The sequence below is a fragment of the Poecilia reticulata genome, chromosome 19 (assembly GCF_904066995.2).
Source record: "Poecilia reticulata chromosome 19, P_reticulata-male-v2, whole genome shotgun sequence".
In the NCBI taxonomy this organism is placed as follows: Eukaryota; Metazoa; Chordata; class Actinopteri; order Cyprinodontiformes; family Poeciliidae; genus Poecilia; species Poecilia reticulata.
The window spans coordinates 22496523-22512587 of NC_088848.1; the positions used below are offsets into that span (position 1 = coordinate 22496523).

The 16065-nt window shown below is 38.5% G+C and overlaps 1 protein-coding gene across 2 annotated transcripts in view; it reads left to right on the forward strand.

The window, feature by feature from the left end:
• mpp2b (MAGUK p55 scaffold protein 2b) overlaps positions 1-16065 on the forward strand; it is a 57488-nt gene that overhangs the window by 3914 nt on the left and 37509 nt on the right. For both annotated transcript variants that reach the window (XM_081600488.1, XM_081600489.1), the window contains exon 2: positions 13570-13649. In XM_081600488.1, the coding sequence (XP_081456614.1) occupies positions 13619-13649 (31 nt within the window). In that variant the 5' untranslated portion in view covers positions 13570-13618. The remainder of the gene's footprint in view (positions 1-13569; positions 13650-16065) is intronic.

A 16065-nucleotide genomic window follows, 5' to 3' on the forward strand; every position in this document is an offset into this window, starting at 1 on the left:
ATATTATGATATTCAATGAGTTCTACAAAATTATAGCTCTAAAAAAATCTCTCCAGGATGTAAAATCAAATAAAAAACCCTTCATTTTTTAATGTTGAATCTTAGTGACAGAGGCCCCTTTTCAGAGCTGTTCACCCTATCAGCTTGTTCCCTTTAGTAATCCAGGGATTTGCTGTATATTTCGGAGCCTTTGGCAGCTCTGGGGGGTGGAGTTAAGATCATCACGCCTGGATGTACCTGGACAGAAACATTTCAGGTCCCTGCAGTTCCTTAAAAATTTAAGAGCTCTGCTTCCTCTAGTATTTGAAAATACACTGCTCAAAAAAATAAAGGGAACACTTTAACATTGAAGTGAATACTGAAGTGTTCCCTTTATTTTTTTGAGCAGTCTATATCCTTCAGTCAAAAAAAAAAGATTTACTTCACATCTTTCCATCCCACCAGAGCATTAAATTGAATAATTTCATATGAAAATGGCAGAGTGACAAAGTCACACAATCAGAAAGATTGAAAGAGCAGACCGTATGCAGCAAATGAGTAGATTTTTATTTAACACAAGCAGTTATTTGTTGGCACAGATCTGGTAGTTTTATTGAAGTGCAGGTGCCTCACCATGTCGGCACTTAGTTTCAATGAGTGAGTCATTACAGCATCAAGGAGAGTTTCTGATCTGCTGTGCGTTTCTTAGAGTAACGTTTTAGTTCAAGGTTCAGATCATGTTCCTTTTCATGAGAAATGTTAGTAACAGCAAGGGCCGGAGCCAAGGTGGGGACTGGGGCTATAAAGCCTAGGGCCCCCATACAACGACACACCCACCTGTTTGTTTATTTTCGAAAAACTTTTCATACAAGTTGAGTCTACTTGAAAAAGCTTTAAATAACGCAAAACTATATGAGGGCTGTAACGATTCCTTGAATGATTCGAGGACCTCGATTATTAAAATTCCTTGAGGAAAATTGATCTGCCCCGAAGCTTTGTTGAATTATGTTTTATTATTTAGTGCACCGTGTTCCGGTCAGGTCATTATTTGCGTTGCGCAGCGCTGTCACTTCCGCCTATAATGTCCGGGGTTTGGGGGACCACTAAGCATCCTTAAATTGACTGGCTCGATCCTTGGAGTACAGCAGCTTTTCCCCTCCCCAAGCTGCCTGGTGGCGCTGAAGAGTGACTTGTTAAAGAAATTAACAAACTTAATCCCATTGTTGAATGTAAACACATATGTTTTTCAAAGGAGTAAACTTCAGATGTCTGATTGCTAATGAATGCAGCATTAAAGGATCTACGAGTCTCTGTTCACATTTCGTTTTATTTCTGCATTTTGGTTTAGCATGCAGCAATCAGACGGTAGTGAGGCATGTTAAGATAAATATATGTCACATACTGGATATAAAGTCACAAATGTAGCGACTGTAATGAGTATTGCTTTTACGGAAAGCTCTGTTTCGCATAATGAACTTCTGGTTATTTCTTTAACCAGTTTATGATAGTGTTTATTTTCTCAGGATCAGTCAGTTAGGATGAAGGAGGGGAAAAAATACAAAAATGGCAACAATGGAAAGATTATAAAAATGTTTGGGATTCCTTTTTTTTTAATCTGGAAGACTGAAAGACAAGCAGAACCACGTTTTCTCAGATAGTCAGCATCACTGCCCAGAAAGCGCTGCGCACTGCAACATGCTGCTTAGAATGTACTTCTTTAATAATGTAGAAATATTGAACTTTTTTCGCCCAACATAGTTTCATGATTTAGAAGAATATGAAGTGTAAAAGCTGCTGGTTTACTTGAGCTACAACATCTAATTAAATCAAGGTAGCAGTTGCTGCGCATCATCACAATGCTAATTGTTTTTGTCTATTCAATTAATCAAGTAGAAAAACGTTGTTTATTGTGTCAAATAGTGCAATTAGAAGAAATGTGATTAGAATCTCCCCTGGTTGGAGACCACAGCCACCTGTGAACAGCTAAAATCCTTCAAACGCCCTGATAATAGCTTATTTTAATATTTCAAACACCAAATATACCTTAATACACACAGTGGAAAATTTTTTTCCTGTGCTGCAGATGCTAACATCTACGGTCTTATCTCCGCTCTTTGGGGTTCAACCAAACAGCGTCAAGGAAAATGAATGGAGTTCTGATTGGCTGCTTTGCAAACACCACTCTATAAATGTTAAATAGCATTGCGTCTTGGTCAGGTGTGTCCAAACTTTCTGTCACACGGGCCAAAATCATCAGGGGCTAAGAAATGAAGACAAAACAAAAATCAAGCAAATAAAGTTGTACATTTTTTTTGTTTTGTTTTTTTGGAGTAAAAGGATGTTAGTTATTGTAGATCCAAAACTAATAAATAATTTTGCACGTTTGCTGCATTATATGAAAGTCAGTTTTCAGTTTGTTTAGGGCTTGACTGAACAAATTTATTCTCAGTATAAGGTCAGGATTTGGCTGATTTTTTCCAAATGCTTGCTGTATTTAGCAGAGTTTAATAAATTAAATAAAAGCTGATTTGGGGCAGCAAAGTCAGATTTTCAGTCAGAATTTCTGGTAGACGTGTTTCCACTCATAAAAGCTGAGTTATAATGAGATGAATACTTTGTGTTGTGCGTTACATTTATCAGTGCAATAAATTTATGTTGTAATAACTCTACCTTGATTAAAAAGAATAAAAAAGTCTCCATTTACATCAACCAGTTTTTTTGGACAAACCACATTTGTACCGTTGTTGAACTCAGTCCAAATGGAACAGAAGCAGAAGTTCAGTCAGTCAGTAACATGATCAGTTTTATTATTTTCATTCGTCGTCATGCTGCTGCCTGTATTATTAAACCTTTCAGGAGACTGATGTCCACCTAAAACAGATCCAGTGACGTCCATGCTTTGTTGATGCTTGTTTCCCTTTAAAGCCACAATTATGTTGAGGTTTTCTTCTCCGAGCTTTTCAGATCCTTTTACTGGTTCTTAGTAAAACAGCTCAAGTTCAGCAAGACTACAGGAAGAGCATCTGTGAACAGCAGCTTTCAAGTCTCGCCACAGATTCTTAAATGGATCCTGGATTTTGATTGTGTCCATTCTAATATAAAGAAATGCTTTCTTCTATTGTAGCTCTGACTGCCTGCTTATGTTGGTTTCCCAGCTTAAAGCTGAAACTGGTCCAGTCTGATGTCATTTTTTAGCTTCTGTCTGTATTTTGCTTCCATCAACTTCATATAAACATTCCTGTTGTGATGTTCCCATGTTCTACCATGGCTGATGGACGATGTTAGATTTAAAGATGCAAATATTTCAGTGTTTATTGATTTGACTTGATTCAGAAACAACTTTTAATTCAGAAATGATTTTGGATTCAGAAACCAATTTTTCTATTCAAGCAGTCGAGAAATTCTGTTTAAATTATGTGACTGATGAGGAGAAGTCAGTGTAAACAAATAGTACATTTATTTAAAACTATTATATATCCGATGACGTTGCCACCTGAACTTCAATCTAATGCCGCCTGCAACAAGTTCTCCAGTTTCTTTTCAGAGAAAATTCAAAAGATCAGAGGACTAATCTGCACATCTACTCCAAAGACAGTACCAATGCTATGCCCAAGCAAAACAAATGCAAGAAAAATGACCCAATTTCAACTACTAAATTATAAAACCCTAGAAGAAATTATAAGTCAATTAAGCTCCAGTTCCTGCTGTCTGGATGTCCTACCCACACATTTCTTTAAGAAAGTCCTGCCTGCCGTTACCAATGATCTGATCCAAATTGTAAACTCATCGCTCTCTTCAGGTGTTTTCCCCCAAGCTTTGAAAACAGCAGTTATCAAACCACTGATAAAAAAGAACAATCTAGACAAATCACTACTGCAGAATTACAGGCCGATCTCCAACCTCCCATTCATCGGCAAAATGATTGAAAAAGCAGTTTTTAAACAATTAAATAACTTCCTAACAATAATGAATCGCTTTAACTCCTTCCAGTCTGGTTTTCATGCTCACCACAGCACGGAGACAGCCCTTGTAAAAGTGTTCAATGACATCCATATAAATACAGACTGTGGGAGAACCACAGTGCTGGTTCTGTTGGACCTCAGTGCAGCTTTTGACACTGTTGACCATGACATTATACTGAATCGACTGGAGAGTTGGGTCGGACTCTCCGGTACAGTGCTCCACTGGTTTGAATCTTACATAAAGAACAGGGATTTCTTTGTTTCAATCGGAAACTTCTCATCAGAGGTCAAATGTCACATGTGGGGTACCCCAAGGTTCAATCCTAGGACCCCTTCTTTTCAATATTTATATGCTCCCACTGGCTCAGGTTATAACAAGAAATAGGATTAGCTACCACAATTATGCAGATGACACACAGCTCTACATCACGATGTCACCAGGTGACTCTGAAGAACAGATCAATGTGTGGATGTGCCAAAACTTTCTCCAGCTGAACCGAAACAAAACTGAAGTTATTATCTTTGGACCTAAAGATGAGCGAACTAGAATCAATGCACAGCTTCAGTTATTACAACTAAAAACCAGCGATCAGCCCGAAACCTGGGAGTAGTGATGGACTCTGACCTGAACCTTCAGAGCCACATTAAGACAGTCACAAAGTCGGCCTTCTATCACCTGAAGAACATCTCCAGGATTAGAGGACTTATGTCTAAGCGAGATCTAGAGAAACTCATCCATGCGTTTATCTTTAGCCGCATTGATAACTGCAACAGCGTCTCCACAGGTCTGACTAATAAACAAATCAAACAGCTGCAGCTGATCCAGAACGCTGCTGCTCGGGTTTTCACTAAAACCAGGAAGATAGAGCACATAGCACCAGTTTTAAAGTCCCTACACTGGCTCCCTGTAGCTCAAAGAATAGACTTTAAAATACTGTTAGTTTATAAATCACTGAACGGTTTAGCACCACAATACATTAAAGATCTGTTATTGCTGTACCAATCTGGTCTGCTCTGCATCCCCAGAACCAGAACCAAATGAGGAGAAGCAGCATTCAGCTTCTACGCACCACAAATTTGGAACAAACTTCCAGAAAACTGTAAAACAGCTGAAACACTGGGTGCCTTTAAATCTCAACTTAAAACCCACCTGTTTAGAGTTGCTTATGGCTAAATTAGGTTTAGAGTGTGGGTTTTGATGTCTTTGATGTTTTTAATGTTTTTATCTTTACTTTTCATCTAGTTATTAACTTCTTTTTATTTCTCTTTCACACTGTCTATGTAAAGCCCCCCCGGAAAAGTTCCCAGTTAAACGAATCTATATCTAGGGGTGTGAGAATCCTTGTTAAATGGCGTTTTAACTAAAACTCTGAGGTGTGAGACGTTTAACTGAAGTCCTACAAGGGGTGCAGGTTTTAATGTTTTTTAACCTTTTTTTTTTTCTCTTAAAAAAAATCTGTCTTTCTAACTGTTTATTCAGTGTCACATGCTGTTTTTATTTTAATTATGTAAAGCAGTTTGAAATGCCTTGCTGCTGAAATGTGCTATACAAATAAAATTTGATTGATTGATAAGGTTGCATACTGTATCAAACAGTTTATATTTGAATATAAATAGGTTTGTGCATAATTTACCAGTGTCAGGTTATTTTAGCAGTCTGGCTTTTGCTTAAATCCAAAAATATTTTTCAAAATAGAATTGTACAAAAAATTAAGCAGATTTTTGAGCTTTTTAATTTTATTTCAAAATTCCTAAAAATAGGAATTCCAATGCTCTATATAAGCATTTTTTTCTGCACTTTTACTGGACACCCCTTAAAAAAACAGGAGGAGGACTACAGCACATGGCATTCTGGGTAAATACAACCTAAACCAACGCTCCTGTCCAGCTCTAACGGGAAATATTTGCCAAAGAAGTCCTTCAAGCAATAAAATATGATGCTACTCCATTTCTTTTTACATTTTGTGAAGAATAAGATTGAAGTTAAGAATAACATACTACAGAGTAAGGACTAAATTTTATGTAACATGTATTTAATGATGGTGTTAAGCTATTGTTTTTAAGTTAATAATTGTTTTAGTTTGTTCCTTGTGTATGCGAAAGCTTAGCCAGTAGTTCATCATTTACAGTTATATTTTCAAGCCACAGTAAGGTTAGCTTAGTTAAAATTCACCGGCTACTCACTTTCCATTCTGTTGACGGCTGCCACCGAGCAGCAGCAGCACACTGTGTGCATTCATTTGCATGCGTAAAGCACCTTTTATTTTGAAATCACTGAACCGTGGAGCAATCATCCTTTCAATTATTTATTCTCTTCGTGTGCTGCGTCCCGTTCGGGGTCGTAGGGTCGGGCGGTCGGTCGGAGGCTGTCGCGGACGTCTTCGGGGAGAGAAAGTTTGCATCCTGGAACGACTGTCTGGCCATCACAGGGTCAGAACGCAGACAAAGGAGAAAAATAAGACGCAAAGAAAGAAACCTTTATTTTCTTCGTCAGTTTAGTATTAACCATACCAGGAGACAATATAAAGTTTCCCAACACACACACACACATATATATATATATATATATATATATATATATATATATATATATATTTTATTTTTATTTTTTTTTTATTTTTTTACCTTGATAGACAGCTTAAACCTTCAGCTTTAGGTGAATTTAACTTCTGTAAAAATCTTTCCACAGTGTGTGCCTGGTTCTATCACCTAACAAAACTGGCTTAGTAAGGCAAGTTTTTCCTCTCACTTTAATTTTGTAAAGAACATTTAACACTGGACCTATACGATATATTAAATATCCAAAATAAAATGTAAATAAAAAAACACACATATCTGAAACCATAAAAAAATGGATTATGATGACTCTGTAAACAAAAAATACTCATCATCAGATTGGAAATAAATCATACGATTTTAATTTGTAAAAGAAATGAAAAAACCCCCACATTTCTTCCCACTTCCCAATTATGAACCACATTGTGAAGATCCATAGAAAATCCATTAAAGGGCTAGTATTATTTGTTTTCCAGGCACATTGTGTCATGTCATTCCACAATCAAGTAACTATGTTAACGTCAGTTGTTATTAACATGCTATGTATATCAAACATGACTTAAAAGAAAATTAATTTGTAATTTGAAGTTGAGCATCTGTCTTTTTAAGAAACTCCTGCTCTTTTTGGAGCTCTGCCTCACAATATGGCTCCTCTATTAAGCCTTAAACAATGTTTTTACCATCGTTTCACTGAGAAGTAGCTCCTTTAGTGAGCTCAGCAGGTGAGCAGTTCTACCAGGTGTTTGCTAATTACTGGTGGCTAATCTGCAGGAGTGAGGGGAGGAGTAAAAGGGAAGGGATGCAGGCAAGAGAAAGAATCAAAGCAACACTATATTTCTAAAGGAGTATCATTATAATGTAATGTAATGTAAAGCTAAAAAACATTGATTTTATATGACATTGCCCCTTTAAAGTTTGTGACTGTAATTGGACAATAGGAGGGGCGTGAATATGTTTGCAGTACCATGGAGTTCAGTGAAAAGTATTCTTTTGTGTTTTTTAAATTCTAATTGTTTTTGGATTTGCGTGTTAAATATTGAATCATTTTAAAATGTTCTTATTGAACAACATGAACAAGTAATTGGACTGAAATGTTGACTTCTGACCTGTACCTACAAACTATTTCACAAATATTCAGATTGAAAGGAGCACCATATTATTAGAACTAGCTCACAACTTATTATTATTTTACGCATTTTCCCTTGTTGCCATGGCAAAGCGCCGGGGAAGGGGGGGCGGGGAGGAGACGGCGAGATCCTCTGTGGTTGTCTTGGATACGGTGGTTTTTCCATGTAAAGAAATGAGACGAAATGAACCTGTGGGAGCGCGGCGCTATTTTTAGGCTCGACGCCAGCATGCATGTGTGGATTAGGGCTCGTTTGGTTGCTGGTGCACGTGCGCTCCTGCGTGTAATGTGGCCGCAGAGTGAGGATGGCTGAAGGCGTTTTTTGGGTTTTTTTTTTGGACGCCTGGCATACAAACACCTGAGCCACAGCCTGTGTGTCGTGGCCCCGGGACAAAGATGAGGAAGAAGGCTTTATTTGGACTTTGTTTGTCTCACATGTCTGCCTTCTCTTCCTTCAGGGGCCTTGCTGAATAACAACAAGCACAATGAAGCAATTCAGCAGACTTAATACTGACAATTTTAAACGGTCCGTTGAGACTAGTTATTGGTTATGTAATATTTGGATGATGCCAGGTGTCCTAAAAATGACCGGAGATATAATTTTAGATCTGTGAGCGTCCACATGACAGAAAGTCGGCACACAAAGCCGGCCTTTTGTTTTGACAGACCGTGTGGAGATGATAGCAGGTCTGTGACTGTAATGTCATGGCTGCTGTGCTACTGAGCCGATCTCTTCCCTGCCATATGTGAAAGCTTGTGTCTGTGTGAAGGAAATCCAATTCAAGAGCAAAGATGGTTCGGATTCCCAGGATATATACCAAATCTGAGCACAATATAGTGTATTATTCTGTGTTTTAGGAACACAAACAGCATTTTCTTTAAGAAAGTGCAAATTGCTAACCACCATCTTCGACTTGTGTCAGATTCTTCCCAGACTGACATGAAAGAGGAGCGAAGCTGATGGAGATCCTGACCCCCACGACCTCCTCCCAACCCCCTGGTGTGTCAGAGCAGCCCCAAAGGATGGCCGAGCGCTGCTGCAGTAGCTCTGATTATTTTTAATGAGCTCTGTCGTTTCGCATTGCAAACACGGGACTGCCTGGATCAGCCCCGGAGGATCGCTGTGTGCTGTGAAGAACGGCTTGGTTAAAAGTCCAGCCATGCAATATCGGAGTCAGGCGCATATCACTGCTTGGATGATAATTTTATAGATAGATGTGTGATATCGTAAATGGTTATTTTAGCAAGCAACATAAAAGTGACATTGATATTAGAAAAAGGTGATATTAGAAATATTTGGTAGAGTTGCTGTTTTATTCTCTCACTGATTTCTGCAAACACATATCCAAACATCTTAGAGGCAAAGAACAGGATTCCAGTGACCTGAAGCTTTGTTTTGTGTATTTTAGTTGCAGTCAAGAACGTGTTGTGCAATGAACAGCAGATCTTGAAACTATCAACTGTAGATTTATAACAAATTAAATCAAACTGGAACACAGAACAGGATGCTTTAATCTACATAATTGTTCCTGCTACCAGAAAATGAGTATATTTTTTATGTGCACAGACGATTTCATGTTAACCAAATATTTTCTGTCTTTGACCGTTTCTTTAAATGGTGACGGAAAAATCTGAAGGTCATCCGTCATTTTAAAAGATTGCAGTTCATACTCTTGAGCACTTGGATGCAGACATTTTCAACTTTATGCACAGAGCACAACAAAGTCAATCAATCAATTTAAAAAATAAATAAATTTCCACCTTCTTGCTACCCGGGAGCCGACAGCGCGTTGAAGAGTTCTGGACAGGAGGCTTTGGAGCGCGTCTGGTGGAGCTGAACCCTTGCTGTGGGCTTTCCTCTGCTGAAGTGAGGGCTTTGTGGGATCGGGAAACGCTTCAGGGAGTCTTTGTTGACGTCTTATCACTTCACTCTGAGAAATGTTCCTTGATTTCAAAACTTTGGCTGAAGAGGTGCTTCTGCTGCCGAGCACAGATTTATCCTTCAAATTAACATCAACATCAACCTTGAGACATTTGGTTACGCACAAGCAGGTGAACCATTCATAACTTAAGTGCAATTGTTTAATTTTTTTTGTTCATATGTAGTTATTGGGGCCACAGTCAGTGGTTTGTATCACTAGTTGTGTTTCCATTGACCATAAAATTGTACAATTTGACATATCGAAAATAAATTTGCTTAATAGAAACACACCAAGTTTGAAAAAACTTTTTTTGATAAAAGGTTTTGGCGCTAGGATGAGGGATTCTTTTGGCTGTTTGCAAAACTGCAAAGGAAACACTTTCATTGCATCACGAGTCACATGATGAACAACCAGTACTGGCACTGAAAACCATGAAGACGAAAGCAGCATCATGGTGCAGCGCGTTTTTAAAAAAAAAGATTTATCGTGAACAAATGCATTCACGTGCGATTTTTAATTACATTTCTAGAATGTATGAAATGAAAACACAGCAATTCCAAGATTGTTACATACATAAAAAATACTTGTAATATTTTCCCTTTGGTAAATAGTACTGATTGTGGTAATTCTTTCTGACCTAAAACATGAAATGTTTATCCTTATTTAATGTCAGACAATTAAACCAGTGGTCCCCAAACTACGGCCCGTGGGCCGGATCCGGCCAGAGAGCATTCAGATTTTTTTTCATATATTGTATTTTCCGGTTTATATGTGGATTTTTCTTCAACCACCAGAGGGCTCTTTAGCAGGAAGTGTGTCCTGTAAACTGTGGGTGTTTTGTTTTGCATGGCGCATTGCTGCCATCTGTTGGACTTTTAGGGAACTGCTTGACTTTTATGTTATTTAATCAGTACGGTTGTTTGCTAGCGGTAGAGCAGATGAACATACGTGTTTGTTATGAACGCTGCATTCCAGGTCGAATTCTTTGAAGCAATGCCTGTAAGTAGCAGCTTATACTTCAAAACGAGTTAACATATGAGGAATTCATATGTTAAAGTTACTTTCACTCAATGGAATATATACTAGTCAGTCCCAGTGACCATTTCACTAACGGTTTTTGCCCATGTGCTTTCTGAGTAAGAATCAATCGAGAAACGCGCAGCCCCCCTCAACAATTTCCGGCAGCGCAGGTGATTCACTTTTTCTGTTACAAACTGACTCCGGCCCCCCACCAGAGAAGGGAAAAGTTATGTGGCCCTCACAGGAAAAAGTTTGGGGACCACTGTCTTAAACGAACAGTTGTCCAAGTTCACCATATCTGTTATTTTTCTTCTTCTCTGTGATGTCTCAACCACTGAAGATGATTTGCTTTTGTCTATGAATATAGACAGTGACCCTGTGGTGACTGCTCTGTTTTGACCACATTATTGTTGGTTTTACGGGGTAACTATGGTCATGGCAACTGGGATCCAGTATCCTTGGATACAGTGGCATCTTCCCCATCAGCTGCACTCTTTTCTTACTCCATATTGTTCTCTCCTCTTCATTTTTTCTTAAACAACCAGTGCCTTCTCACATACATCCAGTCTGATATTCACTGATGTTGTTTTGAACAAGCGAACAAATCGTCTGCTGTTAGATATGGGAATACTTCCAGGTTTTAGATTCTGGAGTTGAAGGCATGTTGTGAAGCTGCTTCCTCATCTACTTTCATTTGAGTAAATATATTGAGGCAGCAGGATTCTGTGATTTTGAATTTCTTCTTGTGATCATGTTTTCATCAGGCTGTAATATGCACCGTAACAATGAATAATTATTAGTGGTGGGACTCGATTAGATTTTTTTTTTTTAGCTAACTGCAGGCATAGTAATTAATTTAATGCAATCAACTGACAAGAAGCAACTTCAACTCAAAAACATTTTTGCTACTAAATTCTAGTATAAACAGACATATGAGCTCATCAACAAAGATATTTGTTCTTAATCTGTTATTTAGGTTATTCAACCATCAGATTGGTGCAAAGTGCTATTATGTATATTTAGTTTTCAAGTGTTTCAGGAACTTCTGATAATTCATGAAACTTCTTTAGAAATCTGGACTGTGGACGCTAACATTAGCGTTGGGGACATCTGTGCTGCTACTAAGTGTTTAGCATTAAGATGCTGTTTTAAGTTTGAATAGCTTTGCTGATAAACTAACTCCTTTTAGCACAATTTAAACACAATAGTCTTTTCCAGCATTTAAATCAGATTGTTTTATGAAGCAAAAATTATCCACTTGTGGGCCAATAGAAGCAGCTTTATCATCCATCGCTGCTGATAGCAGATGTTGCTTGTGCATCAGATTTACGGGTGTATCAGAAACACACAAATAAAATAGTTCCAGTTTGGGACTTTTGTATGTAAAAAGAAATTCGATTAATTTCGTTAAAAAATTTAACGCATTATAATCTATGTAATTACTTAATCAATGTTAATACATTAAAGTCTCGACCCCGTAATCATAATTTGTAGTTGATTATTTTAAAAAAAGACTAGTAGCATTTTAATTTTCTTTTATTCAAACTAGCAAGTCAGGGTGCCATCTGTTTATCATGAGTTACGCAACATTTACTCTATCAGGTACCTTTCTGATACCAGTTTTTACAGAACAATATTTGAAGGAATGAATCTGCATATGTTCCCTGTGTTGTACACTGTTCCCAAACACTGCACAAATTCACAGAATAAGCACAAACAACTTCTCTCCAAACCATGAGAATTTATCAACACACTAACCTAACCTAAGCTAGCAACACGCATCTATGACTTTGAACCAAATGAATAATAAAATAAACTAATAATAAACTACTGACAAAAGGTAGAAAATTATGATGAAAGATAAAAAAGATGCTTTCCATCCAGTCTGTATGAGTTGAGCTTATTTTGTGCAATAGTTTCAGTGTGTAGACATGCAAATCCGATGGATACATACCCCAAAATTCTTTCAGCTGTATTTGCAGTGAAAGGTGGCTACAGAATATTGACTGTGATTGTAATTAAATCTGGAGAGACTCAGACGGAGAAAGAAAAGCGATTAAAAGAGTTTAATGACAAAATGAACATAAAAATAAACAAAGTCTTTTGACGCTGAAGCGTCCCCCGCTGAGGCCTGAGAGCTGGGAGCAGAAGGTGGAGTTGGGGCAGAGGTGGGTTGATCGCAGCTGATGAGCAGAGGAGGCCATTGGTGAAGGTCCTTTTGAACTAGAGCCCAAATGATGATTGGCTGGAGGGAGGCTTGGACCGGCACTGATCGGTCCAGGTTGCAGGGAGGGAGGCGCTGATTGATGAGGCAGGTGCACTAGAGAGTCTTCCAGACTGAACTTTTATCAAGACTTCATATGTTCACCAAACACAACTAAAATTCTGATTTTGATTTATGAAAAGTGTGATGAATCACATCTTGGTGTTCAACTGTCATGTAACAATATGCTAACGTTTGTGACTGGAATTAAGTTTTTCCGCACTTGTTAAAGAGTTTTCCTAGATGTCAGTAAACAGAAGGATCTTCTTTAGACACACAGATCTTAAATTGAATGCTTATTTATCTCTGCCCGAGGCTCTGCCTTTCCTTTCATTTAACCTGAATTTTAAAGAGCTCTCCATTGACACATACTGAATCTTTCATTGTCTTGTTGGTGGAGATTCTCATTTCGTCTTGCAGCCTGATGGTAAATGGAGCAATTAGAGCTAACAGACATCCTCGCTGAGCTAATGTTAGCCAGCCTGCCCACTCATTCACCCGCTTGCTAGGCCTTTCCAACTGTTGTCTAATTGTATTCCCAGCGGATGTGACGGCTAAAACCAGACGCCTCCAGAGCAACTGGCTGCTCTATTCATAGGCCATAATAAAGCTCCCTGTCATGTGCCGGAGTTATTTCAGATTACATTGGAAATAGTGTGATTGCTGTTTGTTTTCTTTCATCCTTCTGTATCATTGGATTTCTAATAGTGTCTGACAACCATTTCTTCTTTTTTATTGCAGTTGATCTAAGAAGTTGTGTGGAGGATAACAGAAAGAGCCAGACTTCAAAATGCCTGTGGCAACATCCAGTTCGGACTCTGGTAACTATCTTGTTCTCTCTGTAGCTATCGGGTCTGTGTGTGTGCGTGTGTGTGTGAAGGAGATACTAGGAGATCCTGAACGCTTTGTGGTTGATCCCTCCTCTCAGGACGTGTATCTAATCTTCTGACTTTTAATATGACTTAATGAGCTGACTAATGGAGCACTGAAACCCCTGCTCAGATCAGTCATGCCTTGAAGGATTTGCTGTCTTATAGGTTGAAGCTATCAACTCTGATTCAGGGCAAAAGGACTCAAAGGTGCAGAATGTAATGTTTGCAAAAGTATGCTACTAATGTGATCTGCAAAAATGCACCGCTCAAGGTCAAAAACAACCAATCAGAATTAGGAGGCGGGACTTAGCTCTGTCAGTCAACTTCTTGTATGCTGTCCAATCATTGGTGGCTATGCTAACTAGCATTAGCATTCGCAGCATGTTGTGTGAGTGATTGACAGCACTGAGACCCTCCTCCTCGTGCCTCTGATTGCACGAGGAGGCAATCAGAGGCCTCCTCGTGCAATCAATTGATCAGTTGAATCTGATCAGTTGATCAGATTCAACTGATCAGTCAGTTGAATCTGACTGATCAGAAACAACCAATCAGTCAGATTGGTTGTTTCTGACTGAGTAAAGTATTTTTGAGTAAAGTTCTATGAGCACTGGGAGAAGGCAAAGTACCTAGATTTTTAAAACATTTTTTTGTCATGATCCGTGTTTCTGTGTGTTTACTTTTGAGTTTTTCTGTGTGATCCTGTTCCCTGTGAGTCCTGTTTCTTTGTCTTCACCGTTGATTGTCTCCCAGGTGTGTCTTGTTCCCTTGATTACCCCATGTGTATTTAGTCTCACCTGTTGTCTGTGTTCTTCGTTGGATCCTTGTCTAACGTTGTCTGCGTTTGTCTGCGTTTCTCGTCACGCGCCAGTAGAACTGCTAAGTTCTGGTTTGTGTTAGCTCTTATTGTGTCCTTCGAGTCAGTTGCTACCGGCATTTAGCCGTGGGCTTGTTTTCTGCCGTGCTGCCTGTCATGGACTGTTACTGAGCATTATTATCATTAAATCCATCATATTCATCATCTTACCTGGGTCATTCTCAGCCAAATGGCTGAGAATGACCCAGGTAAGATTCAACTGAACGGTGGTGAGAATGACCACTGTCATTCTCACCACCACCAACCATACCTTATGACATTTTTTGTCTCACATTACACTGTTACGAGATAGTGGTAATTTTAATAAATATGTAAAAATAAAAACTTGAATTTATTTTTTTTATAAAACAATCTGCTTCAGAGAGCCTTACAGGATGGAGACATTAAATTCCAGAAGTCATCTGCTGGAGAAACAGAGTGCCAGTGAAGGAGTTTTACTGCGAGTAAAGCTGTGTGTGGAGTAAACTGTCAGTCTTGATTTGTACACGAAGTGCAGTGCTCATACTGCATGACTGGCATTTTTAGTAACACACTGTAAATTATTTCTCCATTTCCGTATGTCAAGTTGCAAGTTCAGACATGTAGGGTGACTCCAGCAGGGTTAGAAGAACATGTTTGACTATCCATCCATCCATCCATCCATTTTCTTGACACCCTTGTCCCATAGTGGGGTCGGGAGGGTTGCTGGTGCTTATCTCCAGCTAATGTTCCGGGCGAGAGGCCTGGTACACCCTGGACAGGTCGCCAGTCTGTCGCAGACATGTTTGACTAAGCGGTTCAAATGTTCTGTTCGTTGAAAAGGGAACACCGTGTCCGCTCTGGCATTGTTTTGATGCGCTTCTGGAGTGTCACAAAGTGCATTTTCATTAAGTGTAGCATTCATATTTATTTATTTATTTTTACCAATATCTTGTATTGATGAAGGGAGAACCTGACCGCTGCACACAGCCCTCTCTAGCACATCCCATAGACTCTTAAAGGAGCTGTGATCCATATTCTGTGTCTCAATTTGAGCACCATAACGTAGGAATTATCCAACAGAAGACTTGTGCCTACTTGCTGAGTTAAATCCAGGTGGATTAGTTTTTGGCCAGTCAACATATAATTTTAACTGGGCAAAATTTATACTTTTATAGAACTACTAGTGACACACTGATCAAGTTTGTTTAATTTTCATGGAATAAGTTTGAACTGATGAGAGATTCTGATGCTTTTATCAAAAAATAAAAAAATAAAGTTCTAAATAAAGCCTTTAATGTACTTGTATTTATTCACAAACTTAAAATTTAAATGTAGAAAAAACTTGTTTTTATTTAAAACAGACAATTTTCTCCCACTGTTACTAAAATAATCAATATTAATTATTACATAGTTGTAATTAACTGTACTTTGGCGTAAGCACACTTAATGCACTGGATATTTCACCTTTTGGCTGGTTTGCTCTTTATCAAGTAGTTCTGGGAGTGTCACATACTAACAGTGCCGGTAGCC